The sequence below is a fragment of the Macaca thibetana genome, chromosome 1 (assembly GCF_024542745.1).
Source record: "Macaca thibetana thibetana isolate TM-01 chromosome 1, ASM2454274v1, whole genome shotgun sequence".
Taxonomy (NCBI): domain Eukaryota; kingdom Metazoa; phylum Chordata; class Mammalia; order Primates; family Cercopithecidae; genus Macaca; species Macaca thibetana.
In genome coordinates, this window is record NC_065578.1 from 65,138,418 (window position 1) to 65,155,769 (window position 17,352).

The window sequence follows — 17,352 nt, forward strand, 5'->3', positions numbered from 1 at the left end:
AGAGGGAAATTTATAGCACTAAATGTCCACAAGAGAAAGCAGGAAAGATCTAAAATTGACACTCTAACATTACAATTAAAACAACTAGAGAAGCAAGAGCAAACACGTTCAAAAGCTAACAGAAAGTAAGAAATAACTAAGATCAGGGCAGAACTGAAAGAGATAGAGACACAAAAAATCCTTCAAAAAAGCAATGAATCCAGGAGCTGGTTATTTGAAAAGATCAACAAAATTGATAGACGGCTAGCGAGACTAATAAAGAAGAAAAGAGAGAAGAATCAAATAGATGCAATAAAAAACGATAAAGGGGATATCACCACCGATACCACAGAAATACAAACTACCATCAGAGAATACTATAAACACCTCTACACAAATAAAATCGAAAATATAGAAGATATGGATAAATTCCTGGACACATATAACCTCCCAAGACTAAACCAGCAAGAAGTCGAATCCCTGAATAGACCAATATCAGGCTCTGAAATTGAAACTATAATTAATAGCCTACCAACCAAAAGAAGTCCAGGACCAGATGGATTCACAGCCGAATTCTACCAGAGGTACAAGGAGGAGTTGGTACCATTCCTTCTGAAACGATTCTAATCAATAGAAAAAGAGGGAATCCTCCCTAACTCATTTTACGAGGCCAACATCATCCTGATACCCAAGCCTGGAAGAGACACAGCAAAAAAAGACAATTTTAGACCAATATCCCTGATGAACATCGGTGCAAAAATCCTCAATAAAATACTGGCAAACTGATTCCAGCAGCACATCAAAAAGCTTCTCCACCATAATCAGGTGGGCTTCATCCCTGGGATGCAAGGCTGGTCCAACATACACAAATCAGTAAATGTAATCCAGCGTATAAACAGAACCAAAGACAAAAACCACATGATTATCTCAATAGATGCAGAAAAGGCCTTCCACAAAATTCAACAGCCCTTCATGCTAAAAACTCCCAATAAATTCGGTATTGACGGGACATATCCTAAAAACGATAAGAGCTAATTATGATGAACCCACAGCCAATATCATACTGAATGGGCAAAAACTGGAAAAATTCCCTTTGAAAACTGGCACAGGACAGAGATGCCCTCTCTCACCACTCCTATTCAACATAGTATTGGAAGTTCTGGCCAGGGCAATCAGGCAGGAGAAAGAAATAAAGGCTGTTCAATTAGGAAAAGAGGAAGTCAAATTGTCCCTGTTTGCAGATGACATGATTGTATATTTAGAAAACCTCATCGTCTCAGCCCCAAATCTCCTTAAGCTGATAAGCAACTTCAGCAAAGTCTCAGGATGCAAAATCAATGTGCAAAAGTCACAAGCATTCACACCAATAACAGACAAACAGAGAGCCAAATCATGTGTGAACTCCCATTCACAATTGCTTCAAATAGAATAAAATACCTAGGAATCCAACTTACAAGGGATGTGAAGGTCCTCTTCATGGAGAACTGTAAACCACTGCTCAACAAAATAAAAGAGGACACAAATAAATGGAAGAACATTCTATGCTCATAGATAGAAAGAATCAATATTGTGAAAATGGCCATACTGCCCAAGGTAATTTATAGATTCAATGCCATCCTCATGAAGCTACCAATGACTTTCTTCAGAGAACTGGAAAAACGACTTTAAAGTTCATATGGAACCAAAAAAGAGCCCGCATTGCCAATTCTGTCCTAGACCAAAAGAACAAAGCTGGAGGCATCACACTACCTGACTTCAAACTATACTACAAGGCTACAGTAACCAAAACAGCATGGTGCTGGTATCAAAACAGAGATATAGACCAATGGAACTGAACAGAGTCCTCACAAATAATATTACACATCTATAGCCATCTGATCCTTGACAAACCTGACAAAAACAAGCAATGGAGAAAGGATTCCCTATTTAATAAATGGTGCTGGGAAAACTGGCTAGCCATATGTAGAAAGCTGAAACTGGATCCCTTCCTTACACCTTATACAAAAATTAATTCAAGATGGATTAAAGACTTAAATGTTAGACCTAAAACCATAAAAACCCTAGAAGAAAACCTAGGCAATACAATTCAGGCCATAGGCAGGGGCAAGGACTTCGTGTCGAAAACACCAAAAGCAGTGGCAACAAAAGCCAAAATTGACAAATAGGATCTAATTAAACTAAAGAGCTTCTGCACAGCAAAAGAAACTACCATCAGAGTGAACGGGCAACCTACAGAATGGGAGAAAATTTTTGCAATCTACTCATCTGACAAAGGGCTAATATCCAGAATCTACAAAGAACTTAAACAAATTTACAAGAAAAAAACAAACAACCCCATCAAAAAGTGGGTGAAGGATATGAACAGACACTTCTCAAAAGAAGGCATTTATGCAGCCAACAGACACATGAAAAACTGCTCATCATGACTGGCCATCAGAGAAAATGCAAATCAAAACCACAATGAGATACCATGTCACAGCAGTTAGAATGACGATCACTAAAAAGTCAGGAAACAACAGGTGCTGGAGAGGATATGGAGAAATAGGAACACTTTTATACTGTTGGTGGGACTGTAAACTAGTTCAATAATTGTGGAAGACAGTGTGGCGATTCCTCAATGATCTGGAACTAGAAATGCCATTTGACCCAGCCATCCCATTACTGGGTATATGCCCAAAGAATTATAAGTCATGCTGCTCTAAAGACACATGCACACATATATTTATTGCAGCACTGTTCACAATAGCAAAGACTTGGAACCAATCCAAATATCCATCAAAGATAGACTGGATTAAGAAAAGGTCACGCATATACACCATGGAATACTATGCAGCCATAAAAAAGGATGAGTTCATGTCCTTTGTAGGGACATGGATGAAACTGGAAACCATCATTCTCAGCAAACTATCACAAGGACAAAAAAACAAACACTGCATGTTCTCACTCATAGGTGGGAATTGAACACTGAAAACACTTGGACACAGGAAGGCGAACATCACACACCAAGGCCTGTTATGGGATGGGGGGAGGGGGGAGGGATAGCTTTAGGAGATATACCTAATGTAAATGACGAGTTAATGGGTGCAGCACACCAACATGGCACATGTATACATATGTAACAAACCTGCACGTGGTGCATTGTACCCTAGAACTTAAAGTATAATTAAAAAAAAAAAAAAGTAAAAACTAAAACAACAACAACAAAATAAAGAAAGGAAGAAAGAAAGAAAAAGAAAGGAAGGAAGGAAGGAAGGAAGGAAGGAAGGAAGGAAGGAAGGAAGGAAGAAAAAGAAAACAAGCAAGCAAGCCTGGGCAATATGATGAAACCCATCTCTTCAAAATACACACACACACACACACACACATATTAGCCAGGTGTGGGAGTGTGCACCTGTGCTCCCAGCTAATTTGAGAGGCTGATGTGGGAGGTTCAGTTGAGCCCATGAGGTCGAGGCTGCAGTGAGCTGTGTTTGTGCCTGGGCATAGAGCAAGAGCCTGTCTCAAAATAATTTTTAAAAAATTTAAAAAAATAAATAAGGAAATGATAGTTTCTAAATATGAAGATACTTAAAGACCATAAAAATGTATTTCTCTGTTCCTTTATGTTCTATCAAAACAATATTATGTGGCATTCTAGTATTACCACAAGAATTTCAGTCTTCTGCTTTTGACATTGTTTCTTTTTACATGCTTGTTTTTCATATGTCCACATAGACCTGAATCCCCTGACATTTTAATAGAGCTGGGACAGAGAGGCCCGAATTAGATGTTACTTCTAGGTAGGGAATCACTAGCAGACTTCATAAACCAATTATATTTCAGTTAAGCCAGTAAATATTAGGCCATTAATTCATTTAAAGTCCTGGGAAGATTTCTCACATTTTTGTTATCGTCCTCTTATGAAGTCTGTAATGATGTAGTATTTATATTTCTGATAAAGGAATGCACAGAAATTTTGTGTGCTTGCTTGCTTAAAATAAGAATGAACTGCCATCCTTTGTTGTTTCAGTCTTCTTCACAAGAAACGAAAACTTAGTTACTTGATGATGAGTGTCTGGGGTTTTTGAGTCTAAAAAGAAGACTTAGACCAAATTCCTGTCTGTGTCTCATATACCCCATGAAACATGTTTGAACAGCACTGTACAGGTGAACAATTTTTAAAAGTCTAGAGACATAGCACTTGTGAATGAATGTCAAGCGTCTTCTCTATTAACTTAAAAAAATTTAGTATTGGATTGAAGCCTAACTTAGAAGAAAAAATACTTGGTGAATTCTTGTTGAAGCATAAGATAAACAGAGACAAATTATTATGCTTTTTAAGTTATGTTTTAGATATACAGTTTTATACACACAATCTACGTTTTCCAATTTAATGTAAATTTCTATGAGATTACATAAAAGAGTAGCTGTTCATGGGCTCCATATGTTCTGCCAAATGCATATCTCTTTTTTTTTGTTTCATCATTTAAAAAATCTTCTGATTCCTTTCTTGTTCTGAAATACCACTTTTATTCCCACTTATCCTGTTTCTTGGCCCCTACCCATCCTCATTTGCTGCTTGTTCTCTGATAAATAATGCTTATTTGCTGCTTCCAAGTGGCAGCAGAGGTAATGGTTGATTTCATGAGCTCTGCAGGCATAGTGCCTGGGTGTGAATCCTGTCTCCCTGCCTTTTCCTAGATTAGTGAGCTTAGATGAGTCATTCACCCTTTCTGGGCCTCAGAATTCTCCCCTGAAAAATGGAGATAAAATAGTTGTGAGAATTACATGAGATGATAGATTTAGGGACTATAGAATAGTGCCTGCCATAAAGCTATTTATACCTCTGTCAGAAGAGTAGGAATATGTATCCTGTCAATATAGCTGACATTTGCAGTTTACCAGGCATTCTGATTCTGTTTCCTGCCCCCTCCTATCTGCTGCTTTTGAATTATCACACTTTCAGGGAATCCAGCAAGAGGCCTCAAGCCTATCTAGTCTACTCATTCAAACATTTTCCAGCAAATATTTATTGCTTGGCACAAGAGATATAGTGGTTGGCGGTTCTCTCTCTGAGCTTCTGGGAGGCATAAACCTATTCATTCATACAAACAAATATGTAATTGTGAAAAATACTGTGAATGGAAAAATAATGTGATAATACCTTCTTACAAGAAGGGGAAGTCCATAAAGGCTTTTCTGAACAAATGACATCAAAGCTGAAGGCTGAAGAATGGGTTAGCCAGGCAAAGTTGAAGACATGTTACAGTGTAGGAAAAGTTCAGAGACAAGAAAGGCATGCTGGATACACTGTAAAACCAGTCACTGTAAAACCAGTCGAACTAAAGCTAAATGAGTTACAGGGGAGAGTGATGTGGCATAAGCATAAGGTGGGGAAGCAAGTGGAAGCCAGAATAGGAAGTTGAGGCTTAAAAGTCAAGCAGGGACCAGATCTGTAGGGACTTGTATGATTAATCTTCATATTAAGGGTTTTGCATTATCCTAAAAATTACAGAAAGCATGAAGAATGCAAAGCTGGGGATTAATATAAGGAATTTTGCATATTTAAAAGATCACACTGGAGAACAGAGAGAGGAGGACTGGAAGGACTTCTTTCTTTGTTCCTTAGTTACAGTACCTGGGAAAGGACAGTAGCCTCCTCAACGAAGCTTTCCTTGATAACATCTTGCCCATAGAGGTGGCCTTCACTCATTTTTTCATCTGATTAACCCATGATCTATTGCACTTCTCACACTGCACTGTGAACCTGGCACAGGCCAAGGTGTTCAGTATTGTAGGATGAATAAGCATTGATTCTCCTCTCCTAAGATGAGACAGGGGCATTTTAAGGTCAAGGACTATATATATTTTCATCTTTGTATTAGCCACGGCATCTAGCAAATCCCTACCACATGTTGGGCTCTCAATCTTTTGTTGATGTTGAGAAATCAAATGAAAAGTGGTTTTTGATGATGGATGGAAATAGGGGTTTTGGATCATGGATGCAATTTAATTTTTTGTACTCTCATTGAAAGTTGGTAATATTAATTGAGATCTAGAGTGGCTGTTACTAAATACCTCTGAGGGTAGCATTAGAAGATCTCAATTTGGGCCGGGCGCGGTGGCTCAGGCCTGTAATCCCAGCACTTTGGGAGGCCGAGTCGGGCAGATCACGATGTCAGGAGATCGAGACCATCCTGGCTAACACGGTGAAATCCCGTCTCTACTAAAAATACAAAAAAAAAAAAAAAATTAGCCGGGCGTGGTGGCGGGCGTCTGTAGTCAGCTACTCGGTGGCTGAGGCAGGAGAATGGCGTGAACCCAGGAGGCGGAGCTTGCAGTGAGGGAAGATCAGGACACTGCACTCCAGCCTGGGGGCGACAGAGCGAGACTCCGTCTCAAAAAAAAAAAAAAAAAAAAAAAAAAAAAAATCGAAATTTGAGAATGAGCACATACCCAACAAATACTTACTAAATTAATTGAATGTGTTTCAGCCATACTTGCCTTTTACATCTGTTTGTAGATCCGTGGTTTATTTTAGGAGACGGAAAAAATTCCCTAATCCATCCTCAACCTCCTCTAATGCCATCTTCACTTTGGCACAGTGGTAACTCAGAGATGAAAACTCTCAGGTGTGGAGAGAGCTTGCAATACCAGGTTATTAATAGATTTGAATACAGGGCTTTTTTTGTTGTTGTTGTTATTTTCCTTTTGTTTAAGATGAAACAAAAAATGGCTGAAACGAAAGTGATTTGTGGTGTTTTAAACTATAAGAGATTAAGCAGTGGCTACTTTATTTTAGACTAAGAAAAATAATTCAACTCTTTAAAACTTTCCACTTAGTATTTACTGCAGGGAAATTCACTAAGAAATTCATTAAAGCATTATTTACACAAGCAGAAACATGGGATTCGTTGTCACTTTCTCTCTGTTGTGTTATTGTTGAAAATTAGCATTCAGCTCAGCAAATTGAATACTAAGAATTCTTTTTTTTGTCACCATGTGTATTGATTTCAAATTTATGCCCAATTAGTAATTTACAAAGAACATATTTTATAGTAGAAATTGGTTTAAGTGGTTGTTCTGGAAACATGGGTTTTACTCAAAGCAGCATTTAGCCTTGCTACTTTGCGTTTTGATGACTGTTTAAAAGGATGCCATTATCTCTTCGTTACTTATTGTTCTCTCAGGATAAGCTAATGGTTTAAGTTCATATTAATTCCTAGCACTTTTCAATTTTTATCTCAAAAGTCCTTGATACTTACTACTTAATTGAAAAAACTGATTCTTCTCTCTCAGCAATGTTTATATCTAAATATTGAGCAACTTTACAAATAAAATGACCTTTCTTATTACACATACTTTTTTTTCCCTCAAATTTACTTGCTCTTTATTGTTTGCATCATACAACTTCAAAAATTTTGGGGAGGAAGCACATTTGTCTCTGTTTATCTCCGTCATATTAAAATCAGAAAGCAGCAATAACTGGGTACAACAGTCCTGAATTTCTAACAGTGTGATGAGAGCAGTAGATGAAAATTAAAGGGGAAAGTCTAATATTTTATGTATCAAATTCTGGATATGTTTATCTAATTGTTGAGTCTTGAGAGTTGTTTTTTATAGTTTGTGTTTATTTCTGCTAGTTTTCTGGAATTTCATTGGTTTCATAAAGTTTATGGATGATTATACTCCAGTCCCTTTATTTGACAATTGAGGAAACCGAAGTCCCAGAGCTAAGTGGATAGCTATAGCTAGGTGGATGTAGGGGCTGGGAGTGGAGATAGTAGTTCAGGCTCTGCTTTGTCCAGCAAGTCTTCTTCAGTTCACAGTACATTATATGCTAGCACAAACAGAAAACCTTTGTTTTCTTGAACTAAACCTTAATGTTAGTTATAAAAGTCAAGATCCCATGGTTTAGTTTTGAGGTTCTTAGACATTTATACTTTATGAATTGTTAAAATTTCCAAAGAATTAGGAGACTGACATAGAATTGCCAATTTTTAGTTTTCTCAGTTTAGAACATTAAGAAACAAAGCAAAAATACACCATTGCCTCATTATATTATTGTCATTTCATAAAGGGACATTTTCTCATCTAAAAGAAGATGAGTAGGACATTTCCTGTTAAGCTAGAAAGGACAACTGTAACCCAAAACAGTGAACTAGAAGCCATCAAACTATCCACGTTCTGTAAGGATAGACATACACAAGTGTGGTCTGGTGCCTCGCTCCGAGGCAGAGGCAGCTAGTTGGGTTCTGATTCTAATCCTCATCCTGGCAACCTCTGAACTCTCATGTATATAGACTCTAGATGGGGAGAGGAGGTTTTGGAGAAGTGCGTTATTGGCCTACTGAAAATGAAGAACCATTTCTAGGACAGAAGTACCTTCGACAAAGGACAGGCTAACTTCTGTATCCCTTAGGCTCCAGTTAGGAAAACAAAGGATTTAATACAAGCAATTTGTCCATTCTCCTGGAAGAATAAAGAAGGTCTCCTCTCTCCAAGTCTCTTCAAGTCTCCCACCAGTGATTTCCATTGTCAACACCTAAAGGTAGCCACCTAGATAGAGAATCTGTTAAATGTAGTTTGCAATGTAGTCTGTAATGTAGTTTGATTCACATAGCAGAATTTAGAATGATTGGCTTAGGGCTGCAAGACATTGGTAAATAACTGACAGTATCTTTTCTCTCCATTGATCACTTATGTAGAAGAATTTTGTGCTTTTATGAGAAGGAGAAAGAGAAGTGGAGAGATACAGCAGGGAACAGAGAAGAAACAGCAGTAAAGCAGCATATACATTTAGGTGTATCTGTACATTTAGTATACATACATTTAGTGTATATATTTAGTGTGACCAGGATGCTTGAGCTTATTCTAGATCAAGTGGACATGCAGCTTGAGTCATCATGTCATTATTCCAATCAAGAGAGTAGACTATCAGGCAAGGGGACCTCACCAACAAGAGTTTCAATATGTGCCAATGAGGGTGGAACTGAGGAGACGAGCTAAGTTACTTCTCTCCAGTGTGAAAGCTCCTACTGCCCCATTAGAGGAAGGGCCTCATCTCAACACCTGCCTTAGAGAAGGCATCAAAGTGAGTCTGATTTTACCAGAGAAGCAGAGATGCTCAAAAAAGGACTGCAATTAAATGCCTAGTTAAGTAAGAAGACTTTTCCCTCTTGTCTTTAATTCTTCTACTCTGCCGCAATATGGAAAGAGCTAGAACCTGAAGATAAAAGTAGGGAGGAAGAATAAAAGAGTAGAACATTCTCTTTTCCCACTCCAAGTCCCAGACACTGACCACTGAATTAAAACAGTTACAAGATGGGAGTTATGGAATCAATCTGAACTGTTGTTAAGGAGGACAGAATAGATTTGATATTACATATGGAAAACAGTTATTGGAGAAAAATGAAGACTACTTCATATCTGTGCTCTACTGAGTTCAGAATGTTCAATAAATCAGTTACATAAGAAATAGAATGAAAGCTTTTTGAACATCATCTCCAAAATAAAAGATATTTTTTAAATTGGAAAAAAGTAGTATTTTTTAAACTCAAAATATTACTTTTGTTTTTCTCATTTCTGCATGGTTTTGTCTAGCATGTGTCCATGATATAGAATTTTAAAATAATTATCACTATTCATTGAAATTCCTTTTAGCCAAGTGTCACTAGTACTGATAACTCTAACCTGTGAAAGGTGAAATTCACACTATTAACACAGAAGTCAGGGTCTTTTTCCTCATTTTAACCTTTAAATATCTGTTGAGAAAGGGGAAAAGGAAAAGGTGCAATTATATAAAGAATATTCTAGTCTGAATAAAACAGAAAATTATAAAGGACTAATATAAATTTAAAAGCATCTTTTAAGTGGTTAAATATAAAACCACAGGGAAAACTATTAAACATATATCAGAAATGGAATCTGCCATCACATTTATCACCTTAGAAATTTTTAGAAATACTTTGTTTTAATGAAGCATATGGTGTTTTGTTTATTCGGAAGCAAATTTTATAAGGGACAATAATCTCAGATTAAGAGAACCTGATCTGTCCTCTCACTTACAGCATTTGCCTTAAATATGAGGTATTTAAAAACTTTAGTATGTTTTAATATCACTTATTTTTGTCCTTACACTAGCAGGGAGCATGGCTCCAGGAAACTGATCAACTTAACTTGTATTACCAACATCAGAAAAAAAAGATACAAAAACCATTTCACTTAGTTTCACCTTGAAAAGATGTAAATAAGACCCAATCAGCTGTACAGTGATAGGTTAATAGTCTTGGTTTTAGAACAAGAATGTTCTGGTCTTAACCAGCAGAGTGCATGCCTTTGGGCAGGTTTCATTACTGTTCCCAAGACATGATGCCTTCACTTGTCTTGATAATTGTGCCTAGCACATTTGGTTGGTTGCTTTTATGATATCATTGAAATCATGTATGTAGAGTGCTTAAAAATGACTCAAGGTAAATCTTCCATCTCTGTTAGCCTAAACAAAAGGCAGCAGAGGTTCCTGAAAAGAATCTCCATTGTCATCTGTGAGTGAGGACACGAAACTATTTCTGACTTACAAAAACAAATTGAGATAATGCTTGCTGACCTTTTCTCAAAGTATCAAAACCAATCTAGATCTCCAAGTAGGTTCTACTCATTTATTCTTTGAATACTTATTTATTGAGACTTGCTTGTGTCAGTCACTGTGCTAGGAACTGAGGGGAGATATTTAACAATTCTGACTATTGTCAAGTTTTGGAAGCAGGTCTGTATTAGTCAGGATCCTAGTAGGAAACAGATTGTTCTCTTAAAGAGGATGAAAGAAAGTTTAATGGAAGTACTATTTACAAAGGGTATAGGCAGGGTTGAGGATAACCAAAAAGGGCTATGAAATACTAGGAGGCTAGCAACAGTGGGAAGCTGCTTCCGGTTCTACAGCTAAATAGGAAGTCCTGCAGGATCTGTGACCTCAAGCAGAACATTTTAGCCATGGCTACACTATGGCCAGCAGACGTTCCTCCTGCCCTCTGATCTTTTGCAACTGCCTCCATTGACTGAACATACCCAGGAGCCAGAGGGCTAGACAGCACCTGAGGGCCAGCCTCCCAGGGCACAGACCAGAATGGAGAAGGGCCAAGAGTGGGTCTGAAGGGGCAGATGAGGAATATCCCAGAAAATAATCAATCTATATTTCTTGCTGTTTTTGGTCTTATATAACATATGTTGGCTTTTTTCCCTAAATATAAAATAATGTATTTTTATTGTAGAACAGTTGGAAAACTGCCTTGTAACTTGTGATCCTGCTTTTTCCGAGCCAGGACATGTGTCCGGTTGAAGACACATGAATTTATACAGTAAGTTGTCATACTCAAAGGATCATAAAACAAAATTATTTCCATGGCTAAGACCTTACAAAAATACTCTTGCTTCTCAAAAGATCTACTGATGTTACCCTGGACCATTTTGCTCTCTGCATGATGGCATCTTTCTACATGTGTTGCACTCTTGGCATACCTTTTTATATTTTTGAATATTGTTCTACATTATCTCCACTGAAGAAATTCAACTCACTTAGGAAATCTTCTATAACCCTTATTCCATTATTCTATTATTATCATTATTATATTATCATCATTTCACACAGCACCTTTAATATTTTTTATATGCTCACAACTTTACAGTTATAATCATTGAGTATGTATAGTTTTATATCCTGCATTTAAAACACATTTAAATCTTGCTTTTCTTAAATTTAGGAGTTTGAACTTTTTTTTTTTTCAGGTTTAACCCTACCTATAGAGGCCCTCGATATTGACTATAACCCTGATGAAATATCTCTTGTTACTTGTCTACTTTTGCTGGGTTTCAACCAGCCTTTGAGTAAAAGCCTTAGAATTCTGCCTACTGCTGTTTGGTCAGTATTAGAGGGGCATCGTAGTTCTAATCATCCTTTCGTGTATGCCGAGGAAATTCTTTTCCTTGGCATATTGAATCAAATACCTGAAAAGCCCGTGGGGTTCTCTCCCTAGAGCACTTATAAAGGCAAAGTTTCTCCCTTCCCCCATTCTCTTATCTACTTTGTCAGTTTCACTGCCAACTCCTGCATAATGTAGTCAAATTATGTGTTAGAAATTCAACCCTGGTTTCCTGGGTGATGGTACAATGCCACTACTTAGTATTCCTAGTCACACAGCTACAATTTCATCATGCTCTTAATCTATATATATCTTCATGCTAGAGAAGCAGACTTTTTAAATAAAGCATGCATTAAGGGTTAAATGGACACAGTGAAAAAATATATAGGAGTCCTTGAGCTCAGCAATAATACAGGATATTTTTGGTACTAAGACCTTGTGAAACCATCATATGGACTAATACTTCTCGGATTTGGTATTTTTTATATTACATCTTTTTTCAGTTAAATTCTGCAAACACAATTCTTTGTGTTGTTTTGTAGTCTATTGTATGACAACTTTATATTTTAAAAATTTTATTTTAGATTTAATGGTACACGTGCAGGTTTGTTACATGGATATATTGAGTAATGCTGAGGTTTGGGCTTCCGGTGAACCCATCACCCAAATAGTGAACATAGTGCCCAATAGATACTATTTTACCTTTTACCCCCCTCCCACCCTCTTCCCTTTGAGTGTTCATAAACCAGTGACTGCTTTGCCTTTGGTTTCTACGATAAGAGTGCACCCTTAAATTCTGGTAGTGTTATTGAGGTTCTTTGTTTCTACAGTGACTTCCAATGATCTACACAAAGCAAATGTCATGAACTAGAGCATCTGTATCTCAAAATAGCTAGATTTCTGTGACTTAAACCAGGAAATTCAAGCTCTAACTACTGGTTGCTAGAATTTTCTATGATAAATAATTGCCTGCTAGTTTATGCACTAGACATATGAGAGATTTAAACTGGTGGTAAAAATGACGATTAAGGTTTTTTTCTTTCATGTATATATATTTTGTATTGGTTTACTTTTCTTTACTTTTTTGACAGTATAAAGCAGTCATATTCTTTAAATTCTGAACTCGTCATGTTTTAGCTATGTTACCTTGGCCAAATAATTGTTCTCTCTGTTCCTTTATTAGAAAAAATGATGAAAATAGTCTAACAAACTGTTGCAAGCATCAAATAAAATATTTTATGGGAATATACTTTGTAAACTATAAAGCACCTGTGTAAAATGCATATTCTTTTTATATTCTTCATGATCATTATTTGGGAGCCTAATTGTTACTTATTATTCTTACTATCTTTTCCCAAATAGCTTTGTACCAATTTCTTGGATTTTTTATTAATATTTTGTGAAGCTCTTTTCTCAGCATATCACATTTAATTGGCTTGGTAAATTATGATGTTTGGTTTTGCATGTACATGTTACACATTTCAAATGTTACTTTAGAGAGTATGCCACATATTTTTCTTTGAGGATACAGAGCTGTTGTTTTTTTTTGTGTTTTTTTCTTTCCTGTAGGTATTAAAAAGTGTCAGCAAAGCTGCATTGAATAACAGACATCCTAAGAGGGGATATTTTCCACCTCTATAATGAAGAAAAGCAGGAGTGTGATGACAGTGACGGCCGATGATGTAAGTTCCAAAAGGTCCCAATCATGTTCGGTCTGTTCAATAAAGAAGTCACTGGATAATTCTATTCAAAGGGCAGCTGGGGGTGTTCAACACACCACTCTGTGACTAGGTGTTTTTCTGACATGGGCATAGCCAGCACCTGGATCTGGCATTCTGTGAATTGGACAGCAGGAGCAATACCCTCTTTGCATCTTGGAAATGGGCTGAGTTTCACTTTTATGGTTTTCAATCACAGAACCACCAATCTCTAGTCTACGCCCATATCCTCACTCTCAGACAATTCCTCTTTCCACACTGCTTGCATGATCAGTTCTCTGATAACTTTCTTCCACACTTTTACCCATGTACAGCTAACCCTTGAAAGTCACTTCCTGTGGTGGGGTTTTTGACAACTACTCGTAAGAAACTTGTGATATACATAGCCCCTAGGCCTTGCTATTCAAGTGTGGTCCTTGGACCAGCAGCATTAGCATTACCTGGGTGTTTATTGAGAATGCAGAATCTCAGGCCACACCTCAGACCTACAAATCAGACTATATTTTAACAGGATAGCAGAGTAAATAGGTATGTACTTTGTTTGAAAAGCCCCGATCTAAATCATCTGAAGAAATCTGTAAACTATCTTCTATAGCTTTGGATCTTGGTCCTTAATTATCTCTTTGCTTTCAACTGACCAGTCCTTCATTAGTGTGCCTTTAATTGTCTCATCTTTACCCAATTACTGTTTGTAATTGAGCTAAAAATTATGTGCGGCTGATCAGATATGTGAAAGGAAAGAAAGGAGGGAAGAAGGAAAAGTAATTTTCCTTGTTTTCTGTAATAACCCATCTTGTTAAGCTCCTATTTCACAGATGCTCACCCCGTGGGCCCTGTGGGCCCTTTGCCTCATAGCAGCAAAGCTTTGGCAGGAATGTTAGAACTAATTCTCAGCTTTCTTCTATGTTCCCTGTAGGACCCACAGTGCAGAGGGAGAGTTAGGTGTGCTATTTAGGTTCTTGCTTCCAAAATACACTCCTTTTCCATTGCCACTTCTATTTTTTTTGCATGTCAAAGAACCTAGTTAATGTGTTCTGTTCTGTCACTTGTGGCAGCATTTACTTCTTTTTTTTTTCCTCCCTTCCTAGCTCCTGGACTAGAAGGGCATTTCCTTTAAGTTACGGTCTAAGTTCTCAGTACCAACATTGCTCAGGATATCTAAAATAAAACTTCTGGAATTTAGAAAACTTTTTTTCTTAAAAAAAAAAAAAAGCCTTGGGATTGTCCCTTAATACTATTTGTATACTGTGTGCGCCAGTATTTTGTTTTTTGGAAGAATAAAACTGATCAATGCATTCCATCTATAAAAGATGGACAAACCATTAATTCTTTCTCATCGCATCCTTGAATAATAATCCTGATCCTCCCTGAGGGAATAGTGGGCATAGTCAAAACAAGAGGAAGGTTGCCTGCAGGAAAAATGCAATGGATATGAACATTAACCCCACCATATTGGATAAATATTACCTAGATTTGCTCTGTCCACTATGGTAGCCACTAGCCACATGTGACTGTTAAGTACTAGTCTGAATGGAAATGTGCTGTAAACATGAAATAGATCTTGGATTATGAATATACAGTGCAATATGAAGCATTTCATTAATAATTTTTGATAATATTACATGTTGCAATATCATATTTTGCATATACAAGCCTAAGTAAAATATGTTATGAAAATAAATTTCACCTATTTCTTTTTATTTTTTAAATGTAGCTACTAGAAAACTTAACATTACACCTTTGACTCTCATTTGCATTTCTAAGCACAGAAATTATATATGCAAATATATTAGGAGATTGTTTCAAAGAAGGGAAAATAGTAAGAGTGATAATAATTACCTCCAAAAAACTACTCTTCTAATTGATGGTGACTGCCAACAATAAAAATCACAGTTTTCGAAGAAAAAATTGCTTTCATTACTGTCTCATGGAGTATCATGACATTTAGCTTTGATTGGGACTCTGACTGCCATTCACTGCTTTCCATAATTTCCATTTCTGATTTCATAAGGCTTAAAAAATTCTGTCCTGTGGTCCAAATTGAATGTGTACCAAAGCACAGTAGGAGACCTTAAAAATACCTTATTCCATTTTCTCACTATGAGTTTAACCAGAAGAATTCAAAAAGTAGAGAATGCTTTAAAAATGACTGAAATAGAAAAAACAAAAGACAAATAATAACAGCAACAAAACCTTGACTACTTAAGCACCAGCATTTCTCATCTGTACATTTCAATGGTCCCAACTTGGTTGGTTTCAATATGGGGCTATCACAAAGAGCTGTCCTTTGGTGTCCCCTGCCCCTCCTCTCTGCAAACTTCTACTTAGGTGCAGGATTTTACACTACCTTTTCCTTTGTGACAACCTTTTCAAATTTTATTGGCAAGAATATTGACTTTTAAACAAACAATTATTCAGAAACAGAAGGATAAACCAAAACTAGATTTTTCCTTAGGGATTGTTCATATTATCAGGTGAATTTTGGAAACCATGATGCATTTTAAAAGTTGTGATTTCCAGAGGTAACATTCAAATTAATGTTCCTTTCCACAAAATCTTTGAAAATTTAGGAAAAGAAGTTCAAGATCACAAATCAGTAATTGAGAATTGACTAAACTAAATTTTACTATGAGGTTTTTAGTAATTTTAGGGTAGTGGTGTATAAATTATTGGTATGAATTACAGAGTGTGAAGTAATTATGAATAAATCTGCATGAGTTAATTAGTGTTTGTAAAACAATATTAAGTTTTCATCTTGAATTTAATTTCTGACAAGCTATTCCATTATGCTCTTACTTTGTGGCAATGCATTTAATGTTAACTGAGGTCTTCTGGAACAAATCTTTTTAACTTAAAGAATGATTTTAAATTTGAAAATTCGAGCTTGTTCGCAAATTAGTGTGGGAGATATTTTGTGATAGGTGTGACTTTTTGTTTTTCAAATAACAAGTACCAAATAGTACCCATTTAGGTCACTTACCACAATTAAACCTCATTGGTAATAGTTCTTTTTTCTAAAGGAGAAAAATATCTGATAATCACATTAGGAGGCTAGGGTGGTTGGTGGTTTAGCTACATGATAGGTATCTTTATTTCTGTTCTTTGGCATGGTGTTTCTTACATAAGAGATAAAGTATATATTCAAGACTTTGCGTTCCAGATAACCAGTGCTTTCTTTACATGCATATTTGGAACTAGACTGATTTACAGTTATGATTTCATTTAGTTTGTTCTTAAATCTCTTCAGGAAGGTGTTATATATTTTGTCTCCTGAAGTAGTTTGTCTTTCAAAAAATAAGCATATATATTAGTTTTTCCCTTTAGCTTCTAATTTACACATGTAGACACACACACACACACCATACAGTAAGTGCCAGACCTACAATGGATTTAATATAATAACTAATTACTAAACAGTGAAATACTGATACATTCCAGAATGTTTCAAACTCTGGAAAATTTTAAATTGTTTTGTCTTCTTCCTGATACTGAACTGTGGTTCTACTGAATTTCAAATAAACAGTATTTTAAAATTATAAGTCAAGCAAAGAAAATATAATGGTATCCCATTTTCTGGTATGGAGGGTGGGGCTCCTGAAAATTGTCAAACCTGTTTTTGCCCCGATTTCTATCATCAAAATATAGTCTTGCATGCCTCAGATAAGTATAAATCACTAGATTATATGTTCTGTGAGAAAAGATACCATTCCTCTTTTTGCTATTGTATCCTTCTTAAACAGCACAGTGCACAATAATAATAG

At 36.4% G+C, this 17,352-nt stretch overlaps 1 protein-coding gene across 2 annotated transcripts in view; it reads left to right on the plus strand.

Annotated features, from left to right (window-relative positions):
- The window catches only part of PDE4B (phosphodiesterase 4B), a 585,950-nt gene that overhangs the window by 125,381 nt on the left and 443,217 nt on the right, over window positions 1–17,352 (plus strand). Inside the window, exons 1-2 of one of the 2 annotated variants that reach the window (XM_050760641.1) lie at window positions 11,218–11,312; window positions 13,443–13,555. In XM_050760641.1, the coding sequence (XP_050616598.1) occupies window positions 13,514–13,555 (42 nt within the window). In that variant the 5' untranslated portion in view covers window positions 11,218–11,312; window positions 13,443–13,513. Of the gene's footprint in view, window positions 1–11,217; window positions 11,313–13,442; window positions 13,556–17,352 lie in introns of those variants that run through there. The other variant, XM_050760551.1, reaches the window with a different exon arrangement.